Below are 27,391 nucleotides of genomic sequence, written 5' to 3' on the forward strand. Positions count from 1 at the left end.
TTTGATTTTTTATTTGTGAATAGTGAATTTCTACAATGGCATCTGTAACTGAAAACTACTGATTTGGAATGATGCTGCTTCCACACCACTAGGTGTCACTGTAAGTCCAAGATGACACAAGCAAAAAGTTACTGAGTGCACCTTTAAATTATATTTTTTATATTAGAGCATCAATTTTCCATATACGTTTTAAACCATGTTCATGTGTTTTCAAACTGAATTTGAAACAATAATAAATTATAATAGCGTTGCTTTGCAACATGCATTTTTATCTGAAATGTTTCTGTTGTATTAATATTTTAACGGGCGCCAATTTATGTTTTATTCAGATTGAGCTGAGCCCGTAGGCCTTGAAGTACTGTAGTCCTCTCTGTGACGAAAATAAATATTTTCAGCAGCGTGTTTCAATAGAGGGGGCGAGCTCTGTTTTTTTTGGGGGGGGGGTTTCTTGCACGCAATTGCTCCTTTAAACTGCCAATCACTTGACACTAAAACTGATTGGCCAGCACGTTGGCTCATGATCATCCCAACACATTCATTGAGGGTTTTGGTGTGCAGGGTGTGCTGAGAACCGACGAATTGATGTCAAAATAATAATAAATAAATACATAATAATAAATAGTTTTAAATGCTCCTGGAATACGTGTGCATGTACTACTGTTGGTCGGCTAATAAATAAAAGTACGGCGAAGAAGAAAAAATCACGGAAGGGGGTTACGAACATTGGTGAAGGTAAGCTAACTAGGTTAGCATTAACACAAGCCTGCTGCCGATGTAGGTCCATAAAGCTCATTCGATCGTGTATATTACAGATCTTCCTCTCTTAATGTGTGTAAACTTTCTGAATGCATGATTTAAGTTAGTTTTTCTCTTTTGTAGCAGAAATGTAGACACTAATGTATGTTTAGTATCCCCCCGGTGTGCTGCGCGCCGTTTGTGTCCATTTAGGAATTGTGGATTTTGTAGTGGAGTTCTACAGATGGAACGTTTTCAGGAGTTTTGAATAGTGCTTTATTTCTTTCAAAATAAGAAATGTTAATATGCCTTTTTATAGCTTATATTTAAAAGACCAGACCAGGTTATATTTATACATCCCAAACATAATAATTAAAACTTGAATACTGCGTGTTGAAAATTAATTTAGGTGTGTGTACGTGTGTGACTGGTGATACTATTTAAAGTCTACGATGAAATTGCCACATAAAGTTCTTTGTAAACAAACAGTGAGTACACAATGCTAGACAATGTCAAAATACTGTATCCCATTACTTTTGGTATTGTAGGCTATTTGAATTAAAGTATACATTTTTAAAAGTTCACACAGTACTTTTCCTCATTAAAAAAAGTTTTACATCTAAAGAAATGAATCATAGGTTTGAAACATACAGTGGCGAGAAAAAGTATGTGAACCCTTTAGAATTACATGCATTTTTGTATAAATTTGTCTTAAAATCTGGTTTCAAGTTACAATAATAACCAAACAATCTGTTTTAACTAATAACACATAAATTATTGTATTGTTCTTGTACGTATTGAATACATAATTCAAACATTCACAGAGTATGTTGGAAAAGTGTGTGAACCCCTTTGCTAATGATGTCAGCAAAAGCTAATTAGAGTAAGGAGTTGGCAATCCTGGCATCCAATTAATGAATCGAGATTGGAGGTGTAGGTTAGAGCTACTTCGACTTATAAAAAGCACTCAAACGTCTTGAGTTTGCTATTCACAAGAAGCATCTGCTGACGTTGACCGTGCCTTGCAAAAAAGAGATCTCAGAAGACCTAGGATCAAGAATTGTTGCTTTGCATAAAGCTGGAGAGGGTAACAAAGTTATTTCGAAGAGCTTAGATATTCATCTGTCCACAGTTGGACAAATTGTCTATGAATGGAGATGATTTAGTACTATGGCTAGTACTCTTCGTAGAAGAGGCCGTCCAGCCAAGATGACTCAAAGGGCACATCGCAGAATGCTCAATGGGGTAAAACAGAACCCTAGAGTGACAGCTAAAGACTTAAAGGAATCATTGGAACTGGTTAACATGTCCGTTCATAAGTCTACTAGACGAAAAACATTAAACAGGTGTGGTGTCCTGCCATGGGCAGGAAAGCTAATAAAACACATACATACTTGTGTATACACATACTGTATATATATATATATATATATATATAATCATGAGCACTCGCATGAGACCAGTCATATCAGTAACCTTATAAAAGCTGTTTTATTCTACATGGAGAGGGTCCTCTTATCCCTGCACCTGTAAATATTGCTATATGATTCCTGCTATGATGGGCATATTGTTCATAATTTTGACAGACTCTCTTTATCCCTTTCTCTAAAGAGTATAGCGGTGGTTGCCAGTTTGACCTCAGGGATGGAGATGGAGTTAGATCCCGAGCTGGAGGAGGAGTTTGGGGTGTCTTTAGATGAGTTGCGCAAGTGGATTGAGGAGCAGGTGGACGGCAGTGATGCTGTGCTGCAGAGGAAAGCTCAGCTGGCACAGCTGCAGGACTGGGTTGAGCAGAGGGAGAAAGAGGTCACCGATATGGACGCTCTCTGCTCCAATGCCTCCGAGTAAGTTTTACATATGTGAGTTTTTTAGGGCTGTGTCGTTACAATCAAATATCGATATATCGCAATACTTTTTCTCACAATGTTGTATCGATACTTTAGATTCATATATCAATATTCAACTATTCATTCAATGGCTATAGGACTCTGTTTGAGTGAAATCCAGGGCCTAAATCTGTGTTGTTTTCAAGGTCCGTGGGTCAGTGTGAGGCTCTGGTGAAGGAGGTATACAGTAACATGGGTCTAGTGTACCACGAGAGCAGCTCGGAGGATGAGGAAGGAGGCCGGGCAAAAACTTCTGAGGTCATTGAGATTGATGACGACGATGATGACGATGATGTCATTGCAGTTGGTTGTGGTAAGATACTGTGTGTGCCTCTGAATATGTATTATGCATATGCCTCAAAGTGCGACTTGAAGATGTGAAATATGTAATGTAACAGTGTGATATCTTCCACACAGTGGTTCCTCCCAAGAAAATTATAACACCAGCCAAAGACCCAAAGGTAAGATGACAAACTGACAAAAAGAGACAACTGTGTTCCTATGCAATTCACACTTCATAATGTTCTTTTTTGAGTGTTGGTTAATGTGTCTATATTTTTATTGTCTGAACTATATGTCTAGTTAATGGAAGCTTCAGCTGCCATTCAGAGAACATCTCAGCAGGTGCAGAACCTGGTGCAGACTGTCAACAAAACCCCATCGGCTCTCACCACACCCACTAAGGCAGTACCCCCTCCCACGCAAGCACATAGTGCTCTGACTGTTCCAGCAGTGTTTATGTCCTCAGCCCCAAAGAACACGCCCACTCAACCAAACCCCAATCTCAAACAGGATAGCATGAAGATAGACATGACTCTTTTGGGTAAAAAACGAACTAAGACATGGCACCGTGGAACACTTATTGCCATCAAACAAATGGGTAAGATCCTCTCACACAACTGCATGTGTTTTTCTCCCTGCTTTGCACACCCGTTTTTAAGGACAGGAAATGTCAAATTGTATGTGCCATGTTAAAGCTTATGGTGCGGTCACACTACATTTCACGCTCTATTCACGCGGGAGACAAGAAACGCAAGCCCGTGCAAAGAAATTTAGAATTACGCTGCACATGAAAATTCAAGTTTGATGAACTCTGACCAGCAAATTTGAATGACGAGAAGACATGTGACCAATAAAAGATCACGCCCTGACTCTTTTGGCTTAATAGAAAGAATACATATTTCAAAGCTACATATTTTTATTGTTGCGGGAAAGTAAGTAGATGGTATGTTTTAACAATTTTAATGTAATATTATTTGTGATTTATTTATTAAAACCAGAAGATATTGAGCATGACATCATCCTGTCCGTTGTGGTGTTGGAAACAATTCCATTTGTTCAAAGTATAGTTTGACCGCAGCTTTATGGCCAACGAATTCTTCCGTTTTCTGCATTCCGGATCGCTCCATGCACAGCATGCTTAACGCAGATATTATCATCAGCACAGTCTGCTTGGACTTCAAGGAAGAAAATATACATTTTAAAATATGTATATCTGCTAAAAATAAATGTAACTTGTAGAAATACACAAGCATAAAGATGGCCTCAAAGCTAACAGATGTGGACTTAAAAACCACAAAACTCCAATTTTGATTTCATGGGGTATTTCATTTTAAGTTCTGTTCTTTGTGTCACAGGGAGCAATTTTAAGTACAAGGTGAAGTTTGAGAATAAGGGGAAGAGTCTTCTGTCTGGGAACCATGTGGCATTTGACTATCACCCAACACTGGAGAGACTGTATGTTGGTGCCCGTGTTGTTGCGAAGTACAAGGATGGCAACCAAGTCTGGCTCTATGCAGGCGTAGTTGCTGAGATGCCCAACAGCAAGAACCGCATGAGGTAAGATGAATGAATGTGATGCAAACCCCGAAAAGGGACTTGTAATAAATGACCAAGGAGAATGGCAAAAAATGGGGCATTAGAATGAAGGGAGAGGGTGACAGAAGAAAAAGAATGCTGGTTAGAATGACGGTACAGGTGTGATGGAGTAATTGTATTGGCTAGTGCAGTAGAACACAGTTGAATTACAGACTGAAGAAAGACAGAGGCACTTTGTGAATTCTTGAACTACGTATTGCAGCTCTTGTCATGATGTTACTGTCTCTTTTTGCTTTTTTACTGTTCCTCATTTGTATGTCATGAAGATAAAAGCATCTATTAAATAGTAAATGTAATGTAAATATATTGCATGTTGTTTGGACAGTCAAACTGATACACTGACTAAATGCAGGTTCCTGATCTTTTTCGATGATGGTTATGCCTCGTATGTGGGCCTGCCTGAGCTCTACCCTATCTGCAGACCACGTAAGAGATTTTTACCAACTTATTACAATTTGTTTTAGCCTTCTCCCTGATTATGTGATGCTTAAACGTGTAGTCATTATGCCAAAGTTTTAGCAGTGATTGTGATTTTATTTGAATTGTGTTTTTTAAGTGATAATTCACACAAAAATCACTTACCCTCTTGTCATTCCAAACATTTTTCTTCTGCTGAACACACATAGAGATGTAAGGCATAATGTTAGCCTCAGTCACCATTCACTTTCATTATATGAAAAAAGATGGAAATGAAATTATGGTGACTGAGACTAATATTCTGCTTAACATCTTTTGCGTTCCACAGAGAAAAAACAATATAATATTTGGAACAATATGAGGGTGAGTAAATCATGACAGAATTTTCATTTTTGGGCGAACTTTCCTTTTAATTCAGGGACAGTTCAACTGAATAACTTGTTGAATTGGAGTTCTCTCTCTGTCTCTACCTATGTTCAGTGAAAAAGTCTTGGGAAGATATTGAGGATCAATCATGCAGAGATTTCATTGAAGAGTACATCACATCATACCCCAACAGACCCATGGTGTTGCTAAAGCCTGGGCAAATTATAAAGACAGAATGGGAAGGGACGTGGTGGAAAAGCCGTGTGGAAGAAGTGGATGGCAGTCTTGTCAAAATGCTCTTCCTGGTCAGCAACTCAAAACTTCCTGCTTCTTAATAAAGCTAGATGTGTTCTACATCATGATTTTTTCATTTATTTAAAAAAAAATCTTAAATTTGTTGATAGATTTCTAGGTTAGATTTCTTTAATCTGTCCCTTTACAAACACGTATATATTTGGAAATGCATTGAATATGTGAAATTAACGCAAGCCAAAATTGAGGTGTTTTGCTATTATGGAAAAAATTTAAATAAGTTATTTGGACATTGTATAGCAGTTATTTCAATGTTGTTTGCAGGATGATAAGCGCAGTGAGTGGATCTATCGTGGCTCTACAAGACTGGAGCCTATGTTTAATCTGAAAATGAACACCGCAAACAGTCAAGAGAAGAAGATGGCTGGACAACAAAGACAGCGCCCTAATATGGGTAGCGCATTGCCTTTTGTTTTGTATAAATGTGTTGCTTGTTAAATGTCTTTAATATACGAGGCTACGGTTTTACAAATCAGCTTCAGAGTTCATGGTTCTTTTCAAGGAGGTCATAGTGTTTCTAATGCTCCCTTTTTGAGTATGCGATTTTATGCATAAGCTGGTCATGTTAGAACCAGCATCTGGTATTCATTTCCCAATTCCCATCGTACTAATACTTTGTGTTTAGGAGCGTTAAGGACTAAAGGCCCTGTTGTACAGTACACTAGTGACAACAGTTCTTCCACTCCCAATCGACCTATAGTCCCACAGCTCCCACCGCCTCGGACACTACCTGCCGGACCTCCACAACCTTCCCGCACAGAGTGAGTGCTAAAGCTGCATTTGATGTGTAGGTCAAGCATTAAACCGTGTTTTATTGTAATTTCTCCTTCTCTCTGTCTCTCTCTTTCTTTTCAGGAGTCCTGGCTTTAAGAGTCAAATGGCTAAGAAGAGCACTGGTGCAGTTGTATTGCAACCTCGCCAGGGCATTACCTCTGACCTCCAGCCCAAAGCACTAATCAGCACTGTTCCCCATACCAATACCTCCAGGTCAGTGTGACACCCAAGCACTGGGTACTTGTCTGTACTGTTTCTCGAAGCTATAAATACAGGTGTAAATCGGGTCTAAAAACACACTGATGTAGTCAGTAATGTATGTAGCACACAATCAAGAGACCCTCCCCTCGACAAAATATGATTACAAGTGGTCACAGGAGGCACATGTTAATACCAAGTGTTAGGGCCAATCTGTCTTGACTGACCTCTTGTGACTGGACTACCTGAAAATGATAAGGGAAAAGAACAGGTTAAAGGAATGGTTCACCCCAAAATGGAAATTCTGGCATTTATTCACCACCTGTTGTTTCGAACCCAAATTACTTTCTGCTGTGGAACACAAACTAACATCTCTTTTTGTGTTCCATGAAAGACAAAGTCATACAGGTTTGAAACCACATGTTTAATAAGGTGTAAACAGAGCCTTCTCTCAACATTTCCATTTTGCAATTTCAAAAATGTTTGCGAATGCATGCAAGGCCCGACTTATGAACAGGTTGTAGAGAGTCCCCAAACAGTGTATGTGAGAAGTGCAGAATGGGAGAGTGATTTTGCCTGAAGGGATGAGCAGTTTTCTGAAAGTAAGCAAGACTGTTTTATCCTCACCATCTGTAAGCGAGTGTGGGGAAGTAATTACCACAAGCAAAGATTAATTGAAATTTAAAAATATATATATTTTTTTAGGACTACCGCTTGCTGTTGCCCAAATTCAGTCATCACCCGCTCACTTTTATGAAGATAATAGTTCTCCAGTGCTGTCTATGGCTGCAGTGCTATGTTTGTGTCCAATTTTATCAGCTGATTTTAAAGAAATTGCTCCATATATACTTAGCATTTTAAATTAAAATGTTTAAAATGAATCAGTGGATGAATAACATAGGGGATGGTATTGCACTACAAATAATGATCCGTCACTCAGATGGACTGAATTGTAAAAAAAAAAAAAAAAAATCATGGGCTGGGTTTCCTGGTAACATTGCAACTAACAGTTTTAAGGTCATACCATCATACATTATTTTAGGATGGAGTAACGCTTAGATCGCTCGTTATTCGATTTTCATACAAGTTCTTCAATACTGGAGCTATATGTCCAAGAACATTTGCTGAAACTGGAATGTTTTGCATTCTCTTTCGAAAAACTTGTCAACTTTTAGAAGGCGCTTGTACATCACAGCTAGCGTTTAATCTTCGCATGCTCTTCAGGAGCTGCTCTAAATGTTCCGAGGTTTGGTGGCGGGATTTGTGACGGCCTCAGTTCATTTTGAGTGCTCGCATAATGCACTGTTGCACCAAAAAATTTGACTGAAACACATTCTTTGTTGGCATTTCTGTATTCACTTAAAAATCCTCAAAAATTGCAGTTCTCTCAGATAATTGCGGTTACATCAAATAATTGCGATCAGACGATCCAATAATCGCAACAGGCCTAATTATGAATCCTCATTTGTGTTGTTAGTTTAGTTTTATTGTAGGTCTACTATTTAAACCTTAACAAAGTTTACTGACAGTGTCTGAGACAGAAAATGTTAGTATAAAAATAATTAAGAGTTAATTCCATTACACAAGTATACTATAATTATTTTTGAGTTTTCACTGCAAAACAACATGAAAAATGCTGCAAATGCATCGTCATTTTGGGCCGCAATAATCAGGAAAATTGCTGCAAAATCTGTTGACTGACTCTTGTTCTCTCACTCCTATTTTCACAGGCTCTTTCTTCTGCAGTCCGGCCCTGTGCATACACTGACACCAATCACTCAAGTCCAGCATTCTGTGCAGTCAACAGTGTCAACATACTCAAGTGAGCGTATTCCTCAGGAGCCGTCATACCAGGCTCCAAATGATCGACTGTTCTACCTTACACACTCCTGTACCCCAGACTGTATGAAGCGAATCCGGCCCACTCGACCAAACCTTCACAGAGGACGCAACCCCCTTCTTACACCTTTGCTCTATGAGTTTCGCCGCATGACTGGACGTAGACGCCTTAACCGCAAGGTGTGTTTGTGTCTTAGGAACTCTAGTGGTCAACCAGAGGGTTTTTTGTAACACTTTATAATAAGTCTAAAAATGTTTACATCATGAACTAACAATAAACAATCATTTGTACAGCATTAATTAATGTAAATATTGGTTAAAGTTGATTTTAAATATTCTATTGTTCATGTTAGTTCATAAAGCATTAACTAATGATATCTTATACAAAATGTAATGTATAAATGTCTTTAAAAATGCAGAAATCAACATGAACCAAGATTGGGGCAGTGGTGGCTCAGCGGTTTAGGCTCTGGGTTACTGATCAAAAGGTTGGGGCTTCAAGCCCCAGCACTGCCAAGATGCCACTGTTGGGCCCTTGAGCAAGGCCCTTGACCCTATCTGCTCCAGGGGTGCTGTATCATGGCTGACCCTGCGCCCTGACCCCAGCTTAGCTGGGATATGTGGGAAAAAAAAGAATTTCACTGTATATGTGCATAATGTATAATGTGTGATAAAATTATAAGTAATTATTATTATAATTATAATTAATTATTATTAATTATAAATGTTATATTGTTAATTGTTAGTTCATTTTAACTATAACTAATGTTAACAAATATCCTTATTTTAAAGTCAAGGATTTTATAGTTGATGATATTTGGAAAGCAGGATGGTCAGTGGTGGATATAGGAAATATGCCAATAGATATACATACATACATTTTATATTTACTCAAGCAGAAATGTTTGAAAACAGAAAATATGCACCCAGAATTTCACACTTCTGTTTATTGTTCAAGAAAATACTTTTGTTCATAATTTTCAACATTGCCTTCCTTGTAATAATTTATAATGACTTTTTTCTCTTTTGTTCAGATGTCATTCCATGTCATCTACAAGTCCCCATGTGGCTTGAGTCTGAGGAATATGTCAGAGATCCAGCGCTACCTATTCCAGACACACTGTGACTTCATCTTCTTGGAGATGTTCTGTCTGGACCCCTACGTGCTGGTGGACCGCCGATTCCAACCTCAGAGGCCCTTCTACTTCATTCGGGACATCACAGGTGGCCGTGAGGACATCCCCCTGTCCTGTGTGAATGAGATTGACAGCACTCCTCCACCCAATGTGGCTTACAGTAAAGAGAGGATCCCAGCAGATGGAGTCTTCATTAACACAAGCTCAGACTTCCTGGTGGGCTGTGACTGCACTGATGGCTGCAGAGACAAGTTAGTATTAGACATTCGCAGTACATCAGTAGAGTTAGGTTTAGCTGCATCTGTTTATTAATCGGCACACAATCACCCACAGATTTCAGTCCTGCTAGTTTGGTATTTTTGTACAGTAGATCAGAGTTTGCAATGACCGTCAATTTGCTGCCATTTACATAAATAAAAAACAAAACAAAAAACACTGAGGGATAATTCAAAAGGCTTCCAGAAAGAACATAAGGTATCTGGTGTATTGCATGTCCCTATTATAGAAACATTCCCATAGTAAAGGTAGTGAATGGAATGGAAAGGCAGAAAATAGACATGAGTGAGGATATGGGAGAGAAACAAGAGATCCCAAGCAGGGCTCCAGATTGTGACTAAAATGGTCACAAATGCAACCAAAAATAATTTATTGCGACAATAAAATCTAGTCACCATTGGCGACAGTCGGGTTGTGTGCGTTCATATGCGATTTCGTCAGATATCATCTTGTGAGTTATTAAATACATCTTTAGAACGCGCACAACCACTTTTTACCCCTTCTGTTTCTGAAAAGCTCACTGCACCACACGCAACAACAAACCCTGTGCGAGAGAATCGTGAACAAATGACTCTTTTGAACCGGATCTTTTTCATGAATCACCCGAAAAGAACTGAGGGTTTAAGATCAGGTAAACAGTTTGAATCAGATTTACTTTCTCAGCGAATCAGCCGTCAGTGAGCTCACAACTGTGAGCGCAGACATTTCAAAATAAGAGTTCCATGTGTATTTCGGGCTTCTTTATAATTATAAGTCCTGTATTGTGTACCACTTTTTTTCTTCTCCTGATAATTATTTATTGGGATTGGAGTAGAACAATAAACTGCATCTTAAATATATATATATACACACACACACACACATACATACATACACACACTACCGTTTTGAAACACTTATTCTTTATAAAAAAAATTTTCTTTTCACATTTTAGAATAATAGTAAAGTCATCAAAACTATGGAATAACATAAATGGAACTATGGGAATTATGTTATGACTAAACAAAATCCAAAATAAATCAAAACTGTGTTATATTTTAGCATCTTCAAAGTAGTCACACTTTGCCTAGAATTTGCAGACATGTACTCTTGACATTTTCTCAACCAACTTCTTGAGGTATCACACTGGGATGCTTTTTAAACTGTATTGGAGTTAAACAGTATTGAAGTTTTGGGCACTTATTGGCTGCTTTTCTTTATTATTTGGTCCAAGTCATACATTTCAAAAACTTTTTTTTAATAAAATTTTAGTTTTGTAATTAAATAAATATCATGGCACAATTATATTTAGTCTTCAAAACTAATTTCAAACATTTAAGCATACGCCTTCAGATCAAAAGATTTTTAAGATCATGAGAAACATTTCAGTCAAGTGTTTCAAAACTTTTGACCGGTAGGGTATACAGTTGTGCTCAAAAGTTTGCTTACCCTTGGAGAATTGGTAATATATTTACCATTTTTAAAGAAAACATGAGTGAGCAGGCAAACACATTTCTTTTATTTCTTATGGGATTCATATTCAACTGTAGGTTATAACAGAATGGCACAATCATAAAACAAAACATGGCAACAAAGAAAAAAATTAAATGACCCCTGTTCAAAAGTCTGCATACCCATAGTTCTTAATACTGTGTATTACCCCCTTCAATGACAATAACAGCATGCAGTCTTTTGCAATAGTTGTCTATGAGGCCCCAAATTCTTGCTGGTGATATAGCTGCCCGTTTGCCCACTTGGCAAAATGCCTCCAGGTCATGCAAAGTCTTTGGTTGTCTTGCATGAACCGCACGTTTGAGATCTCCCCAGAGTGGCTCGATGATATTAAGGTCAGGAGACTGTGATAGCCACTCCAGAACCTTCACCTTTTTCTGCTGTAACCACTGGAGGGTCAACTTGGCCTTGTGCTTAGGGTCATTGTCGTGCAGGAAAGTCCAAGAGCGTCCCATGCGCAGCTTTCGTGCAGAAGAATGCAAATTGTCTGTCAGTATTTTCTGATAAAATGCTGCATTCATCTTTCAATACATTTTCACAAGATTCCCCGTGCCTTTAGAGCTCACATACCCCCAAAACATCAGTGAGCCACCACCATGCTTCACAGTGGGGACAGTATTCTTTTCAATATAGGGCTTGTTGACCCCTCTCCAAACATAGCGCTTATAGTTATGACCATAAAGTTCTATTTTGGTCTCATCACTCCAAATTACAGTGTTCCAGAAGCTGTGAGGTGGGTCAAGGTGTTGTTGGGCATATTGTAAACAGGCTTTTTTGTGGCATTGGCACAGTAAAGGCTTCTTTCTGGCATCTCGACCATGCAGCTCATTTTTGTTCAAGTATCGTCGTATTGTGCTCCTTGAAACAACCACACCTTCTTTTTCCAGAGCAGCCTGTATTTCTCCCGAGGTTACCTGTGGGTTTTTCTTTGTATCCTGAACAATTCTTCTGGCAGTTGTGGCTGAAATCTTTCTTGGTCTACCTGACCTTGGCTTGGTCTCACGAGATCCCTGAATTTTCCACTTCTTAATAAGTGATTGAACAGTACTGACTGGCATTTTCAAGGCTTTGGAGATCTTTTTATATCCTTTTCCATCTTTATAAAGTTCCATACCTTGTTACGCAGGTCTTTTGACGTTCTTTCTGCTCCCCATGGCTCAGTATCTAGCCTACTCAGTGCATCCACATGAGAGCTAACAAACTCATTGACTGTTTATACACAGACACTAATTGCAATTTAAAAAGCCACAGGTGTGGGAAATTAACCTTTAATTGCTATTTAAGCCTGTGTGTGTCACCTTGTGTGTCTGTAACAAGGCCAAACATACATGATCAGTCATATTTTCAAAATCAATGCCAAAATTTCACAATTTCTGCCAGGGTATGCAAACTTTTGAGCACAAGTGTGTGTGTGTGTGTATATGTCTGTGTGTGTGTGTGTGTGTGTGTGTGTGAAACATTGACTGATACTTCCAAATGCTGTCTGTCAAATTGACAAAAAAGAAACAAGAAAAACATTTTAATATTTGTTTCTTACATTCCCACTGTATGTGTTTGCACTGTTTATTCACTGGTGTTATGATGCGATAAGAAGCATATTAACAGGCACCATCAACATTAACACCTGTTTTTATGCGTCTTTTTTGTGTTTGGATTTTGAGTAGAGGCTCTGATTTCATGACTGCATACATCAATACATGATGATAAAGCGCAAAAATGCATAACAAAAAAGTGCGAAAAAAGCGGTGCATCATTTCAGCCAATTATACAGCAATCAGAGCAGAATTGGCAGTTATTCTGTAAACTTGTGCACGTATGTATGTGCTTTAACCAGCAAAGTTTAAAAACCTAATTTTAGCGCAGCAGGTGATTGACGGGTAGAAGAACTCTTTGGTTTTACCACACTTAAGCATATTGAGTCCAAAAATCGATCATATAAGCATACTGCCATGAATATGTCAATAGAATGGATGCTACACACCTGAATGAAGCTCTAGTACTTTTAAAACAAGTATGAAGGATAAAAATGGATCATGACAGAAATTTCACAGAGAGTGACGGATAAAGATTTTTTGTCTAGCGCAACCTGAACGTGATGCCACACACAAACATTCCTAATAATTTCATCGCAGCACAAAACACCACTTAAACATACACATCCTTGTCAAAGAGCTCAAGTGACAGTGAAAGAAAACCATAAATGGGCAAACTGTCAAAGGCTGTGCGTATTCTCACATGATCAACATAAAAATAATCAAAACGAACGGGCTCTGAATATTTAGCAGTTATTGTAATCTAATATAGTGCATCAACAACACAACTCCTCAAAGCAATGGCATGCAATTCGTTGAAATGATGAGTGGTGCGTTTTAACTAATCCAACCAGCAACAAAGTAGAATAAATTAGCTTTTAAAACCTACCAGTGAAGTTAACTATGCACGTCTGCACTTGAGCGGTCATCTCCGAGGCTCATGTCAACAACTTGCCATGCATGTGATCAAAGCTTTTGATTGGCTCAGGGGCAAAGTCAAACGAGCCCCTCAGGCCATTGTTTGAATGCTTGTTGCACATGCATATGATGTTCTCCAGATCTCCGTTGATTAACATTGAGGACAATTGGAAAGCCCCACGCATAGCAAATGAAAACGATTAAAAGGCTTTAACACAACAGACCTTAATAATAATAGAATTTATCTAAATAATTTCTAAATTTGTCTTGTATAAAGGACGTAAAACAAGTTTAAGATGTGGAAATTATATCATTTCATAAAATAAATTCATGATGATGCCACGCATTTTTCACAACAGTGCCACCTCTGGCGGGGCTCAGCCCCACTTGTCCCTAATGCAGAGATGCTGCTGTATAAAATCAAGCTTTTGACAAATGAGGGACTTTTACACAACTATTACACAAGGTGCAAACATTACCATTGATCGATGCTCAAGAAGACAACACACTACTATATGCATACTATGCTTTATGTAAATATCTGTAATGCAGATTCTGAAGAGCAGTACTAAATAAATAAATAAATATTTTATCTCATAGTTGTATAAATTATGAAAGGGGTGTGAACATTTGAGACAAAAGGGAATGCAAACTTAACTATATATACTGGATATTAAACCTTCGATGAATGTTCCTTAATGTTTCAGTTTATTTATATGTCAAGTCATTTTTATTTGTATAGCGCTTTTCACAACACACATTGTTTCAAAGCAGCTTTATAGAAAATCATGCAATAACAAAAAAATAATTAATTAAATAATAATTGTATTTAGAACCCTGTGAGCAAGCTGAAAGTGACTGTGGCAAGGAACACAAACTCCATAAGATGTTGGTTAATGGAGAAAAATAACCTTGGGAGAAACCAGGCTCACTGTGGGGGCCAGTTCCCCTCTGGCTAAACAACATGAATATAATGCCAATATTAGTTATTTGTGTGCAGTGCAAGTCATGGTTTAAAATGTGTAAACTAAGTGTAAAGATCCAGTGTTTAAACTTTTTTTTTTATTTATTTTTTATTTTTTATTAACTGTAAGATTAATGACTAATGTCTTTGAAGTCCATCCTGGATTAACTGTAGAAGTTCACATAGATGCATTGTCCTTTGTTAGTTCACTGATGAAGGCTTTTGTTGGCAATTAATTGATAGAATATGTATTCCATTTCAAGAATGTAGTCCATCATTAGACAAAGGTGATGCAGGCAGAGATCTGTGAGGTGCATCGCAGTTCAACCAGCAGGTCATTTCGGTGAGGTTCGGTGGGGTCTATCCTAAGTCCAAGGTTCAGGCAATGGCATATGAAGTATCTAATATCTTACAGTTGGAGTTGGCATCAGTTCATCCTCTGAAGTCAAAAAACTGAAGTGATGTCTTGATAGCACCGGCTGTAGTTTGTCGTCATCACTCAGCAACATGTAGCAGTGGAGTCCAACACCAAGCAGGAACGGAGCTGGATCTGGCAGGCTCTGGTAACCTCGGGATATGAATACCGAGGTTGAGACAGGGAAACAAATAGAATAATATTAGCGTAGATGCCATTACATTTTATACAGAGTTATAGATCATGATAGATGTTTCTGGTTCCAGCAGACCTAACTAAAGCAGCCTAATTATGAGTTGATGGATAAATTAGGTGTATGCCTGGCTAAATAGATGAGTCTTTAGTTTAGACTTAAACTGAGTGAGTGTGTCTATGTCCTGAACAGTGTTAGGGAGACTATTCCATAGTTTAGGAGCCAAACAGGAAAAAGATCTACCTCCTTTTGTGAAGTTTGATATTCTAGGAACTATTAACAGGCCAGAATTTTGTGATTTGTAATGAACGTGATGGAATATAGCGTGGTAGAATGTCACTTAAGGACTGTGGAGCTAGACCATTCAAAGCTTTTTATGTAGTTAACAGAATTTTAAAATGAATACGAAATTTAACAGGTAACCAATATAACGACGATAAAATTGGGCTAATGTGATCATATTTCTTGGTTCTAGTCAGCAGTCTGGCAGCTGCATTTTGAACCAATTGAAGTTTATTTACTGAACTTGCAGGACATCCCCCAGTAATACATTACAATAATCTAGTCTTGAGGTCATGAATGCATGAATTAGTTTTTTCTGCATCAGCAACAGAGAGCATGTGTTCAAGTCATTTTTTTAATCTGGAGCCCTGCCAGGTGTAGTCTAGTGGAATAATTTATATTGATCATTAAATCGGGTTATCAGATTGCAAAACCACAGTATCTGTTGTGTTTTTCATATTGCAACAGCAGAATAAAACACAGTGCTTGGCTAAACTAAAGGAACTCCTGCCACAAAGCTTCTTGTTACATCAATAGCACTTTTAAAATTCTAAATGTGTTTCAATACATGACTGAAAATGGAGCATAACAGAAAAACACAACCTAGTTTGTTGTAGTGACAATGATAATTTGTAGCTTATTGTCAATCAGCTGTAGTTCATCTATGGAAAAACTTTAGACATTTCTCCTGGATCAATTAATCTGATTAAATTTTTCTTTGTTTGTTTGTAGATCAAAGTGTTCATGCCATCAGTTAACTCTACAGGCTACAGGGTGTACTCCAGGAGGACAGATCAACACCAACGCTGGATACCATCAAAAGAGGCTGGACGAGTGCCTCCCTACAGGGTCTGTGATATAAACGCAACCTTCCATAGCAATGTTAAATTACTCCAACAAGCTCTTGTTCATCTTAATTTAAAGGGATAGTTCACCCAAAAATGAAAATTCTCTCATTTACTCACCCTCATGCCATCCCAGATGTGTATGACTTTTCTTTTTCCTGATGAACACAAATATTTTTAGAAGAATATTTCAGCTCTGTAGTTCCATTCAATGCAACTGAATGGTGATCAGAACTTTGGAGGTCCAAAAAGCACACAGAGGCAGCATAAAAGTAATCCACATGACTCCAGTGATTAAATCTATATCTTCAAAGCCATATAATAGGTGTGGTTGTGAAACAGATCAATATTTAAGTCCTTTTTTACCATAAATTCTGCTCCCTGAACAGGTGGTGGCAAAATGCGCAAAGAATGCGAATCACCAAAAACAAAAGAAGTAGAATGTGAAAGTGGAGATTTATAGTAAAATTAAATATTGATCTATTTCTCACACACATCTATCATTTAGCTTCTAAAGATATAGATTTAACCACTGGAGTCTTATGGATTACCTTTATGTTGCCTTTATATGCTTTTTGGACCTTCAAAGTTCTGACCACCATTCACTTGCATTGTATGGACCTACAGAGCTGAAATATTCTTCTAAAAATCTTCATTTGTGTTCTGCAGAAGACAAAGTCATACACATCTGGGATGACATTTGGGTGAACTATCCCTTTAAAGCAAGACCAACCAACTTAATGTCCTCCATCTTTCAATTTGAAAATACTTTATTGACCAGATTGTTTAGCATACAATATTGGCAAAGCATACGTACACATACAAAAATAAATGACAGAAAAAGAAAAAAAAGAAAATGTATAATTGTAATATACAATATTCTCTCGCTCTTTCTGTCTGTCTCTCTCTTTTGCACTCTCAGGATCTATGAATGTAACAAGCGGTGTCGCTGTAATCCTCAGATGTGTACTAACCGTCTGGTTCAGCATGGTTTGCAGGTCCGGCTGCAGCTTTTTAAGACCCAGAATAAGGGCTGGGGCATCCGTTGCCTTGACGACATTGCCAAGGGCTCCTTTGTTTGTATTTATGCAGGTAACGGGATTAAAAATTTGGACTTTCATTTAAGAAAACTACCCCATTGTAACACTTCTAGATAATTAACCAGCTTTTTTCTCTTAGTGAAAAATAATATAATAATGATTAAGCGAATCTTTCTCCTGCACACTCAGGTAAAATCCTGACTGATGACTTTGCTGACAAGGAAGGTCTGGAGATGGGTGATGAATATTTTGCCAATCTAGACCACATTGAGAGTGTGGAGAACTTTAAGGAAGGATATGAGAGTGAGGCTCACTGCTCTGACAGTGAGGGCAGTGGAGTAGACATGAGTAGGGTTAAACTTCCAGCTTCATCCCGCCACGGCAAACCCACCATCAAGACGGAGGAGCGTAACAGCAGCACTACAGGCAAAAGTGAGACAGATGCACACGTTATAATGATTCTGATTTTTACCATTTAAGCTGAGAAAAAACAATGATTAAATATTAATAACTGCAGTCTTGACCAACACACAATAGGTATAGTATATAGAAGCTGTACTTTACAATGCATGTAGGCATTATGACCAAAACTGAACAAGTGCTTTGAAATTTGCAGACAAGTCAGAATTGTTCTGTTATAACTACACAAAATATAAACGGAACATAAAATATCACATACCATTACTTAGAGGAGGTGATTATCTTTAAAACAAGCCCCCACACAACTTAATCGGATGCATAGATTATTCGATAATCCATACAAAGCACAATGTGCACACAGCACATAATGTGCTATCTGGCTAAAAACCTGTTCGCTTTCCTGAATCAGATGACTTCATTGGAAATGATATACGTGGTCCAGCATCATTTTAATGCTAAACCAATTGTATTAGGATTCAGATCGGTGCAACCAGAGGTGGAAGTCATCCAAATATGGGCAGAAAGGATTGTTCACTCTAATTACATATCGCCACCAGGAGATGGCCCCAAGTACATGACACAGACTTGATGGCTCAAATGACATGGAATAGAATGGAAAGAGACCTCATTATTCATGCTTGCATGCTTTGGAGAAAGAGCATACCAATAGTATGTACAATTATGTTTTTTTGGAGAGTCTTTTGGACACTTAGACATTTTTGGACACTATGTTCTGTTTTTTTTATAAGCCTTTTATAAGTTATAAGCCTTTAATTTTGGGTATGCCACTGAAACAGGAATTCTATAAAAACACCCTCAGAGCTTAAAGGGTTGATATGAATTAGTTGCTGAGAGAATGTCAAAAGTACTGTTTTCATAGCATTTTTAAAATGTAGCAGATTTTTCGCCCCAGCATGCGTAGTGTTTACTCAGTTCGCTAAGCAAATGTTACACGTAACTATAGAGAAGGCTTGGCTCATGAATATTAATTTGATCTTGCTCAGATTGCGTATCCACTCACATAGCCTAAATAATATTCATTTGCCAAACCTTCACCGTAGAATGATTGGTATGCAAGGCAAACTAACCAATGTCTGTAAACTTTTTAAATAAAGGAGTGTGACATTCAGTTGTTTCTGTGATGCCAGAATTCCCTGTGAAATTATCAACAATCATCATATTTCACTGGTACTGGTTTTGAGTACTGAAATGTTGCTATTGTGAGACCAGTAACCTGCAAAAACTGTTCAAGTGCATTTTTAGTTGTATGTAGTTGGGATGAAATTGAATTGTTTTTTTTTTTTGTTCTCCAGTTAGTAGTGGAAAGAGTTGTATCCATCAAGTAAAGATATTCCTATCAAGTCAATATAATTCCCTTTTTTCCTCTCACTCACCAGGCCAAGACGATTCATCTGAAGACAGTGACGATGACAAAGACGATGACTCTAATGAGGACGAGAGTGACAGCTCCGATGACACATTTGTGAAAGACACTTACTACTCTTCCAGCTCAGTGTGGAGGAGCTACACCACCCGCAGACAGGCCAAAGGAATGAAGGAGGGTGAGGAGCACATGTATGGAGTGAGACACTGATAGGCCACTAGAGTGCAGACTTGAGCAGAAGATGAAATCAAATGTTTGGTTTTAAAATTAGATCTGTCAAGGACAAGACTGAGTCCATGTCCTGAGGATACTGTATATCGTCACAAAATCAAAAGAAAAAATAAGAAATTATATTTTTCATTAAGAAAGCAAACCCTTTTATTACCCTTTTTTCATGTGTTCCCTCATGCCAGTTTTTTTTTTTTTATTTTTTTTTTTTAATAGAATGAGAAATCCAATGTAAAACAAATAATAAACATTTTGGGGCAAAAGTGAATGCCACAAGACAAAAAATTTAATGCTTCTAAAAATAGGTTTCATTATGCAAGATGTAATTTTTGTTGTTGCGAAATGTGACATGGACGTGTTTTATTAAATACCATCTATTCTCTTTGTAGAAAGCATCTTTTAAACAAATCTGTAATCAGCTGTAAGTCAAAATGCTCCACACACACTATATTTGTGTGTTCATTCAACATGGATCACTTCATTCATAATTCTCTCTCTTTGCTGTAGAGAGCCAGGACAGTAAAGATGGACTGAGCGTGTCAGCAGGAGAGGAGAGGAAACCACCTCCCATGCCAGAGGAGACTGGGAAGAGTAAAGTGGCATCTTGGCTCACCAGTCAGTCCCCCAGCTCTGGCAATCAGAGTGTCAAAATGGAGGGAGGAGTGAAGGTAGAGAAGAAGGTGAGTTGGTCCAAGACTTTAAGAGCAGTTGTTTGAGTAGTGTTTCCTGCACTGCTATTCAGAAGTGGCACCACGAAATAACGTACTGACAACTTGACAATTTTCAGTTGGTCCGTCTATTCATCTCCGTTTTACTTTTTGCAGTTTCATGAAATTTCTCTTCATCTCTTTCCTGTTTTTTGTTCCTCTTTTCTTTCACTCTCTCTGACCCCTTTTTTTTTCTGTCACTCTCTCTGACTAAATTTTTATTGTACCTCTCATCTTCATCTTTCTCTGTTTAGGATGTGATGACCCTCTCTGACAGTGATGATGTGCAAACTATCAGTTCAGGCTCAGATGACAACAAGGAGAGAGCAAAAAAGACTCAAGGTAAGAGAGAAAAACAAAGATGAAAAAAAAAGGGAAATTATTTGTATTTTTTTTACAGGTTGCATCAGTGTACTTCCTTGTAACAGTGTTGCTGGTGAGATTCACAATTTGACTCCCACAGTCTCCTGTCTAAATACGCATGCACTAGTGGTTAATGACCCAAACCCTCTTTAAGGTATAGGTCACCCAAAATTACAGCATCAGTTACCATTTACTTTGCATGGAACAAAACAGTGAATGGTGATGTAGGCTAACATTCTGACTAACATAACCTTTTGTGCTCCACGGAAGAAAGTCATACTGGTTTGCAACAACATAAGGTTTAGTGAATGATAACAATATTTTCATTATTGGGTGAACTATCCCTATAAACTCTCCACTATTTGCTTAAATTGCAAATACCTGGTGTCATTTTAGCAATCACAAATATGTTAATTAATCAGATAAAGTGGTGAAATTGATACCTGTCATTTTCTATCTTTTCTTACCAAACCCAGATTGTGTAAATTTAGTTCAGATAGGCTTACCCCCATCACATCACTATAACCACTCATTTAATAGCTAATTTTTTATATTACATTTTTTTCTTAGCTGTGGTAAAGAGGCAGGTGGCAGTGAAGTCCACACGTGGTATTGCTTTGAAGTCCTCCCACAGTATGATGGTGAAATCAGGGGGAGCAGGTGCAGGAGGTGGGTCAGGCCCATCTCATGGGCATGGCGGGGGAGACATTGGTCCTAAGAACACCCGTCAGTTTTTTGATGGGGAGGAATCTTGTTACATTATTGATGCCAAACTGGAGGGCAACCTTGGACGCTACCTCAATGTGAGTACAAGGATAGACCCTGTTATGAGTGACTTCTATTTCACATTTGTATTTATTTATTTTGCAGATCCTTTGGTCCAAAACAACTCACAGTTTGTTCATGGTATTAATTTCAGTATGTGTGTTCCCTGCTAGGGCTGATTCCGATTCGCAAGCTCACAGTTTGATTCAGATTTAGATTCAATATCGATTCATATGGGTATATTTCAGTTATAATGTCCCTTTTGCTTACATATGAAATAAATTATCTCCCAGCTAATGCTGTTAATTATACAGGGGACCTTCTAACTAGGTACAATATGAAAAAATTAATTTTCTAATTATATTTTTTTTAAGTTTATCATGTCACATTTTAGCTTTTTAAAAATGAACAAATCAATATGTTTAATCAATAATATATCTTGTATTTTGTCACATTTTTATTGTTTAATTGCATAATGTGTACTATTTATAGGTATTGCATTGATTTGTTGAACACGTGCTAAATACCGAGAGAGACTCGAATGGCTTTAACTCATCTGTGCTTTGCCTGATTAGAATTAAATGTTATTTTTTCGTTGTGTTGTTTTTGAAAAACAACTGACTGTAAAGAACAGAAAGAGGATTAAAAGAGACATTATTCAGTGACAAATCGTTTGTGTGGATTTCGTTTTTGGACACACACACACAGAACAAATTTTACTATCAACACGCAGTGAAAGGATCTTGCTGCTGAATACTCCACCACTATACTACTCAATTACTGGTGAGTGAAATATGAACAGTAACCAGTCAGTTGCCAAATATATAAATTTTAGTTGCATAGCGCAAAATTTGTGATTGATTTCCTCTCATTGTAGTGGAGGGTTGCGCATAGAGTAAAAGATCGATCCATGGCTTTCGAAAATCAATATTTAATTGACCAAATAAAAAAACAATAAGACTATTAATTGAAAAATCTCTCTCTATATATATATATATATATATATATACACACACACACACACACACACATACATACAGGTGCATCTCAATAAATTAGAATGTCGTGGAAAAGTTCATTTATTTCAGTAATTCAACTTAAATTGTGAAACTCATGTATTAAATAAATTCAATGCACACAGACTGAAGTAGTTTAAGTCTTTGGTTCTTTTAATTGTGATGATTTTGGCTCACATTTAACAAAAACCCACCAATTCACTATCTCAAAAAATTAGAATACATCATAAGACCAATAAAAAAAACATTTTTAGTGAATTGTTGGCCTTCTGGAAAGTATGTTCATTTACTGTATATGTACTCAATACTTGGTAGGGGCTCCTTTTGCTTTAATTACTGCCTCAATTCAGCGTGGCAAGGAGGTGATCAGTTTGTGGCACTGCTGAGGTGGTATGGAAGCCCAGGTTTCTTTGACAGTGGCTTTCAGCTCATCTGCATTTTTTGGTCTCTTGTTTCTCATTTTCCTCTTGACAATACCCCATAGATTCTCTATGGGGTTCAGGTCTGGTGAGTTTGCTGGCCAGTCAAGCACACCAACACCATGGTCATTTAACCAACTTTTGGTGCTTTTGGCAGTGTGGGCAAGTGCCAAATCCTGCTGGAAAATGAAATCAGCATCTTTAAAAAGCTGGTCAGCAGAAGGAAGCATGACGTGCTCCAAAATTTCTTGGTAAACGGGTGCAGTGACTTTGGTTTTCAAAAAACACAATGGACCAACACCAGCAGATGACATTGCACCCCAAATCATCACAGACTGTGGAAACTTAACACTGGACTTCAAGCAACTTGGGCTATGAGCTTCTCCACCCTTCCTCCAGACTCTAGGACCTTGGTTTCCAAATGAAATACAAAACTTGCTCTCATCTGAAAAGAGGACTTTGGACCACTGGGCAACAGTCCAGTTCTTCTCCTTAGCCCAGGTAAGACGCCTCTGATGTTGTCTGTGGTTCAGGAGTGGCTTAACAAGAGGAATACGACAACTGTAGTGTCTGTGTGTGGTGGCTCTTGATGCCTTGACCCCAGCCTCAGTCCATTCCTTGTGAAGTTCACCCAAATTCTTGAATCGATTTTGCTTGACAATCCTCATAAGGCTGCGGTTCTCTCGGTTGGTTGTGCATCTTTTTCTTCAACACTTTTTCCTTCCACTCAACTTTCTGTTAACATGCTTGGATACAGCACTCTGTGAACAGCCAGCTTCTTTGGCAATGAATGTTTGTGGCTTACCCTCCTTGTGAAGGGTGTCAATGATTGTCTTCTGGACAACTGTCAGATCAGCAGTCTTCCCCATGAGTGTGTAGCCTAGTGAACCAAACTGAGAGACCATTTTGAAGGCTCAGGAAACCTTTGCAGGTGTTTTGAGTTGATTAGCTGATTGGCATGTCACCATATTCTAATTTTTTGAGATAGTGAATTGGTGGGTTTTTGTTAAATGTGAGCCAAAATCATCACAATTAAAAGAACCAAAGACTTAAACTACTTCAGTCTGTGTGCATTGAATTTATTTAATACATGAGTTTCACAATTTGAGTTGAATTACTGAAATAAATGAACTTTTCCACGACATTCTAATTTATTGAGTTGCACCTGTACAGTGCCTTGCAAAAAGTATTCAGACCCCTGACCAATTATCTCATATTACTGAATTACAAATGGTACACTGAAATTTCATTCTGATTGATATTTTATTTTAAAACACTGAAACTCAAAATCAATTATTGTAAGGTGACTTTTTTTTTTTTTTTTTTTTTTTGGGAAATATTTAAACACTGAAATATCTGGCTTGCATAAGTATTCAACCCCCACACAATATTTGGTTGAGCCACCTTTTGCTGCAATAACTGCTTTAAGTCTTTTGGGGTACATATGTACCAGCTTTGCACACTGTGACGAAGTGATTTTGGCCCATTTTTCTTGGCAGATTTGCTCCAAGTTGTTCAGGTTGGTTGGGTGACGCTTGTGGACTGCAATTTTCAAATAGTGCCACAGATTCTCAATAGGATTGAGATCAGGACTTTGACTGAGCCACTGTAGGACATTTATCTTTTTGTTCTTGAGCCACTCCAATGTTGCTTTGGCCTTGTGCTTGGGATCATTGTCATGCTGAAAAGTGAATTTCCTCCCAAGCTTCAGTTTTTTAGCAGACTGAAGCAGGTTCTCTTGCAGTATTTCCCTATATTTTGCTCCATCCATTCTTCAATTCTAACAAGATGCCCAGTCCCTGCTGTTGAGAAGCATCCCCATAGCATGATGCTGCCACCACCATACTTCACTGTAGGGATGGTGTGTCTTCAGGCATAGGAAGTGTTAGGCTTGCGTCACACATAGCGCTTTGAGTTTTGGCCAAAAAGCTCTATCTTGGTCTCATCTGACCACAAAACCTTCTCCCACATTGCAACTGGGTCACTCACATGCTTTCTGGCAAACTCCAGACGTGCTTTCAGTTGGTACTTTTTGAGTAACGGCTTCTTTCTTGCCACCCTCCCATACAGGCCAGTGTTATGCAGTGCTCTTGATATGGTTGACTGGTGCACCATTACTCCACTCCCAGCCACTGAACTCTGTTGCTCCTTCAAAGTGATTGTTGGCCTCTCTGTGGCTTCTCTCACAAGTCTCCTTTTTGTTAGAGCACTGAGTTTTGAGGGATGGTCTTTTCTTGGCAGTGCCTGGGTGGTGTGGTGCAGCTTCCACTTCCTGATTATTGAACCAACTGTGCTCACTGGGATATCCAAACATTATATATTATTTTTTTTACCCTTTCCCTAGTCTATGCATTTTATTACTTTATCTCTAACTTCTGTGGAATGCTCTTTGGTCTTTTCCTTCAGATTCACAGCCTGACCAATGATCCTTCAACAATGGGTTTTTTATCCAGAAAATGTGATTGCAACTTTAATGATTCACAGGTGGATGCCAATGGTAAAGTAATTGTGTCCTTGTTGGGGCAGTTTCTTTCATCGGTGTAACCTGGCAGCTTCCACAGCACTGGGGTTGAATACTTACGCAAGCAAGATATTTCAGTTTTCTATTTATTTATTTTTATATTTGCCAACATAAAACCAATGTCACCTAACAATAATTGATTTTGAGTTCCAGTGTTTTAAAATAAAATAACAAACAGAATGAAATTTCATTGCACCATTTGTAATTCAGTAATATGAGATAATTGGTCAGGGGTCTGAATACTTTTGCAAGGCACTATATATATATTATATAAAAAGCCCTATTTCCTGCTCTCCATATACAGTATGTCTTAATATTTTTATGCATATGCTCTGAAATGGCTTAAAAGGATCATTTTAAACAGCGGAACCATCATTTTAATCAAACACCCATTGTTGCCAAGTACATTCAAAATGTAACCACAAAAAAAAATAAAAAAAATTTCACACTGTATTATTATTCTTCCTTATGTTAATTTTGTGAAAACATAGTAGTAAAATGCCACAGTGACATTTATAAAAAATAAAAAAAAAATTTTACATTTAGAGTTCTGTGAACATTTTTGAGGGATAAAGCAAACAAATCATTCAGAGAATCAGAGATTTGAACCTGTGAAGTCCAAATTTTAATAATAATAATTTGTTACATTTATATAGCACTTTTCTAGGCATTCAAAGCGCTTTGCATAGTATAGGGGGAATCTCCACCACCACCACCAGTGTGCATCATTCACCTGGTTGACGCGATGGCAGCCATAGTGCGCTAGAATGCCCACCACACACCAGCAATTGGTGGAGAGGAGAGTACAGCGATGTAGCCAATTCATATATATATATATATATATATATATATATATATATATATATATATATATATATAGGGGATTATTTGGAAGCCATGATGGATAGAGGCCAATGGGCAAATTTGGCCAGGACACCACAGACACTTTAAAAAGTGATGAATATGTCTGTAGCAAATGGATATTTTTCCTGCTATGCCCAGCTCTAAAATAATTCATAACTAACGACTGGAACAGACCTAAACAAATCATGGAAATTCTTTGGTCAAATGGTGTGGCATCCCTGTGGATTGTTACATTTGATAACAGGTCTGAACTGTTGTGTTTACGTCCTCTCATCTGCTGTTTTTGTTCCACAGCATAGCTGTAGCCCTAATCTGTTTGTCCAGAATGTGTTTGTGGACACTCATGATCTGCGGTTCCCCTGGGTGGCCTTCTTCGCTAGCAAGTGAGCATGGCACCAGCAATAATATTGTTTGATTGTGGATTTGTGTTGCGTGCATTTAAATGTATGCTAATAATTACCATGATTTGGAGTGTGTTAGTGTTTAAATTGACTTCCAAGTAGATGACTTAATATATGCACATTTATTAGTGTACATCTGTGTGTCTGTCTCTTACAGTCTTTGTATTAATCTGTGTGTGTATTTCGACAGGCGAATCCGGGCAGGGACGGAGCTGACATGGGATTATAACTATGAAGTTGGCAGTGTGGAAGGCAAGGAGCTTCTGTGCTGCTGTGGATCAACAGAATGCAGAGGACGACTGCTCTAACACACACACACACAAACAGTACCCCTGTTTTTAGATGCCTTAGTGAAAACTTGCTTAGAGCTCATGAAAGCTGGTAGTGCTGATGAGAATTGAGATGACACTGAATGAAGAGGCATTTGTTTAGAACTCATTAAAACTGTAAAAAGTACATGATCATGTGCCCTCAACTGTGCTCTTCGGTTAAAGTCCAAAATAAGAATATGGCATTTATCTATCCAGCTATGGTTTACAAAATTCTTCCACCACACACCTGTTTCTTTTAACATACATCTGTCAATTTTATCTCCCTGATTTATTGCTTAGTCATACTTTCCCTTCTCTTTTATAAAATACATTGTTTTGATGATGAGGATACTTTTTTAAACTCCTAGTTTTGTGTTTTTGTCTTAGTGTGCTACTGTTAAGATGTGCAGTTGTTGGTCAACAAGTTTATGAACACAGACGAAATTGTACTTTTGTCTCAATTTGAATAAAAGTTCTCAATATAAAGACCAAAAA

The 27,391-nt window shown here is 37.9% G+C and overlaps 1 protein-coding gene across 2 annotated transcripts; it reads left to right on the top strand.

Moving 5' to 3' along the window:
• Window positions 1-535: 535 nt before the first annotated feature.
• On the top strand, window positions 536-27,391 carry LOC127453831 (histone-lysine N-methyltransferase SETDB1-B). 2 transcript variants are annotated; one of them, XM_051720542.1, is made up of 22 exons: window positions 536-732; window positions 2,347-2,579; window positions 2,768-2,934; window positions 3,039-3,082; window positions 3,204-3,501; window positions 4,259-4,460; window positions 4,852-4,925; window positions 5,397-5,587; window positions 5,859-5,988; window positions 6,220-6,355; window positions 6,450-6,581; window positions 8,297-8,585; window positions 9,440-9,792; window positions 16,345-16,461; window positions 17,380-17,549; window positions 17,687-17,929; window positions 19,315-19,479; window positions 20,037-20,209; window positions 20,491-20,578; window positions 21,170-21,402; window positions 26,479-26,567; window positions 26,776-27,391. In XM_051720542.1, the coding sequence occupies exons 2-22, from the start codon at window positions 2,380-2,382 to the stop codon at window positions 26,891-26,893; spliced, it is 3,612 nt and encodes a 1,203-aa protein (XP_051576502.1). In that variant the 5' UTR covers window positions 536-732; window positions 2,347-2,379; the 3' UTR covers window positions 26,894-27,391. The 2 variants fall into 2 exon arrangements, with proteins under 2 accessions (XP_051576502.1, XP_051576504.1); XM_051720544.1 differs by lacking the exon at window positions 536-732 and adding an exon at window positions 822-2,081.

This window comes from Myxocyprinus asiaticus, chromosome 16 (assembly GCF_019703515.2).
Source record: "Myxocyprinus asiaticus isolate MX2 ecotype Aquarium Trade chromosome 16, UBuf_Myxa_2, whole genome shotgun sequence".
NCBI classification, from domain to species: Eukaryota; Metazoa; Chordata; class Actinopteri; order Cypriniformes; family Catostomidae; genus Myxocyprinus; species Myxocyprinus asiaticus.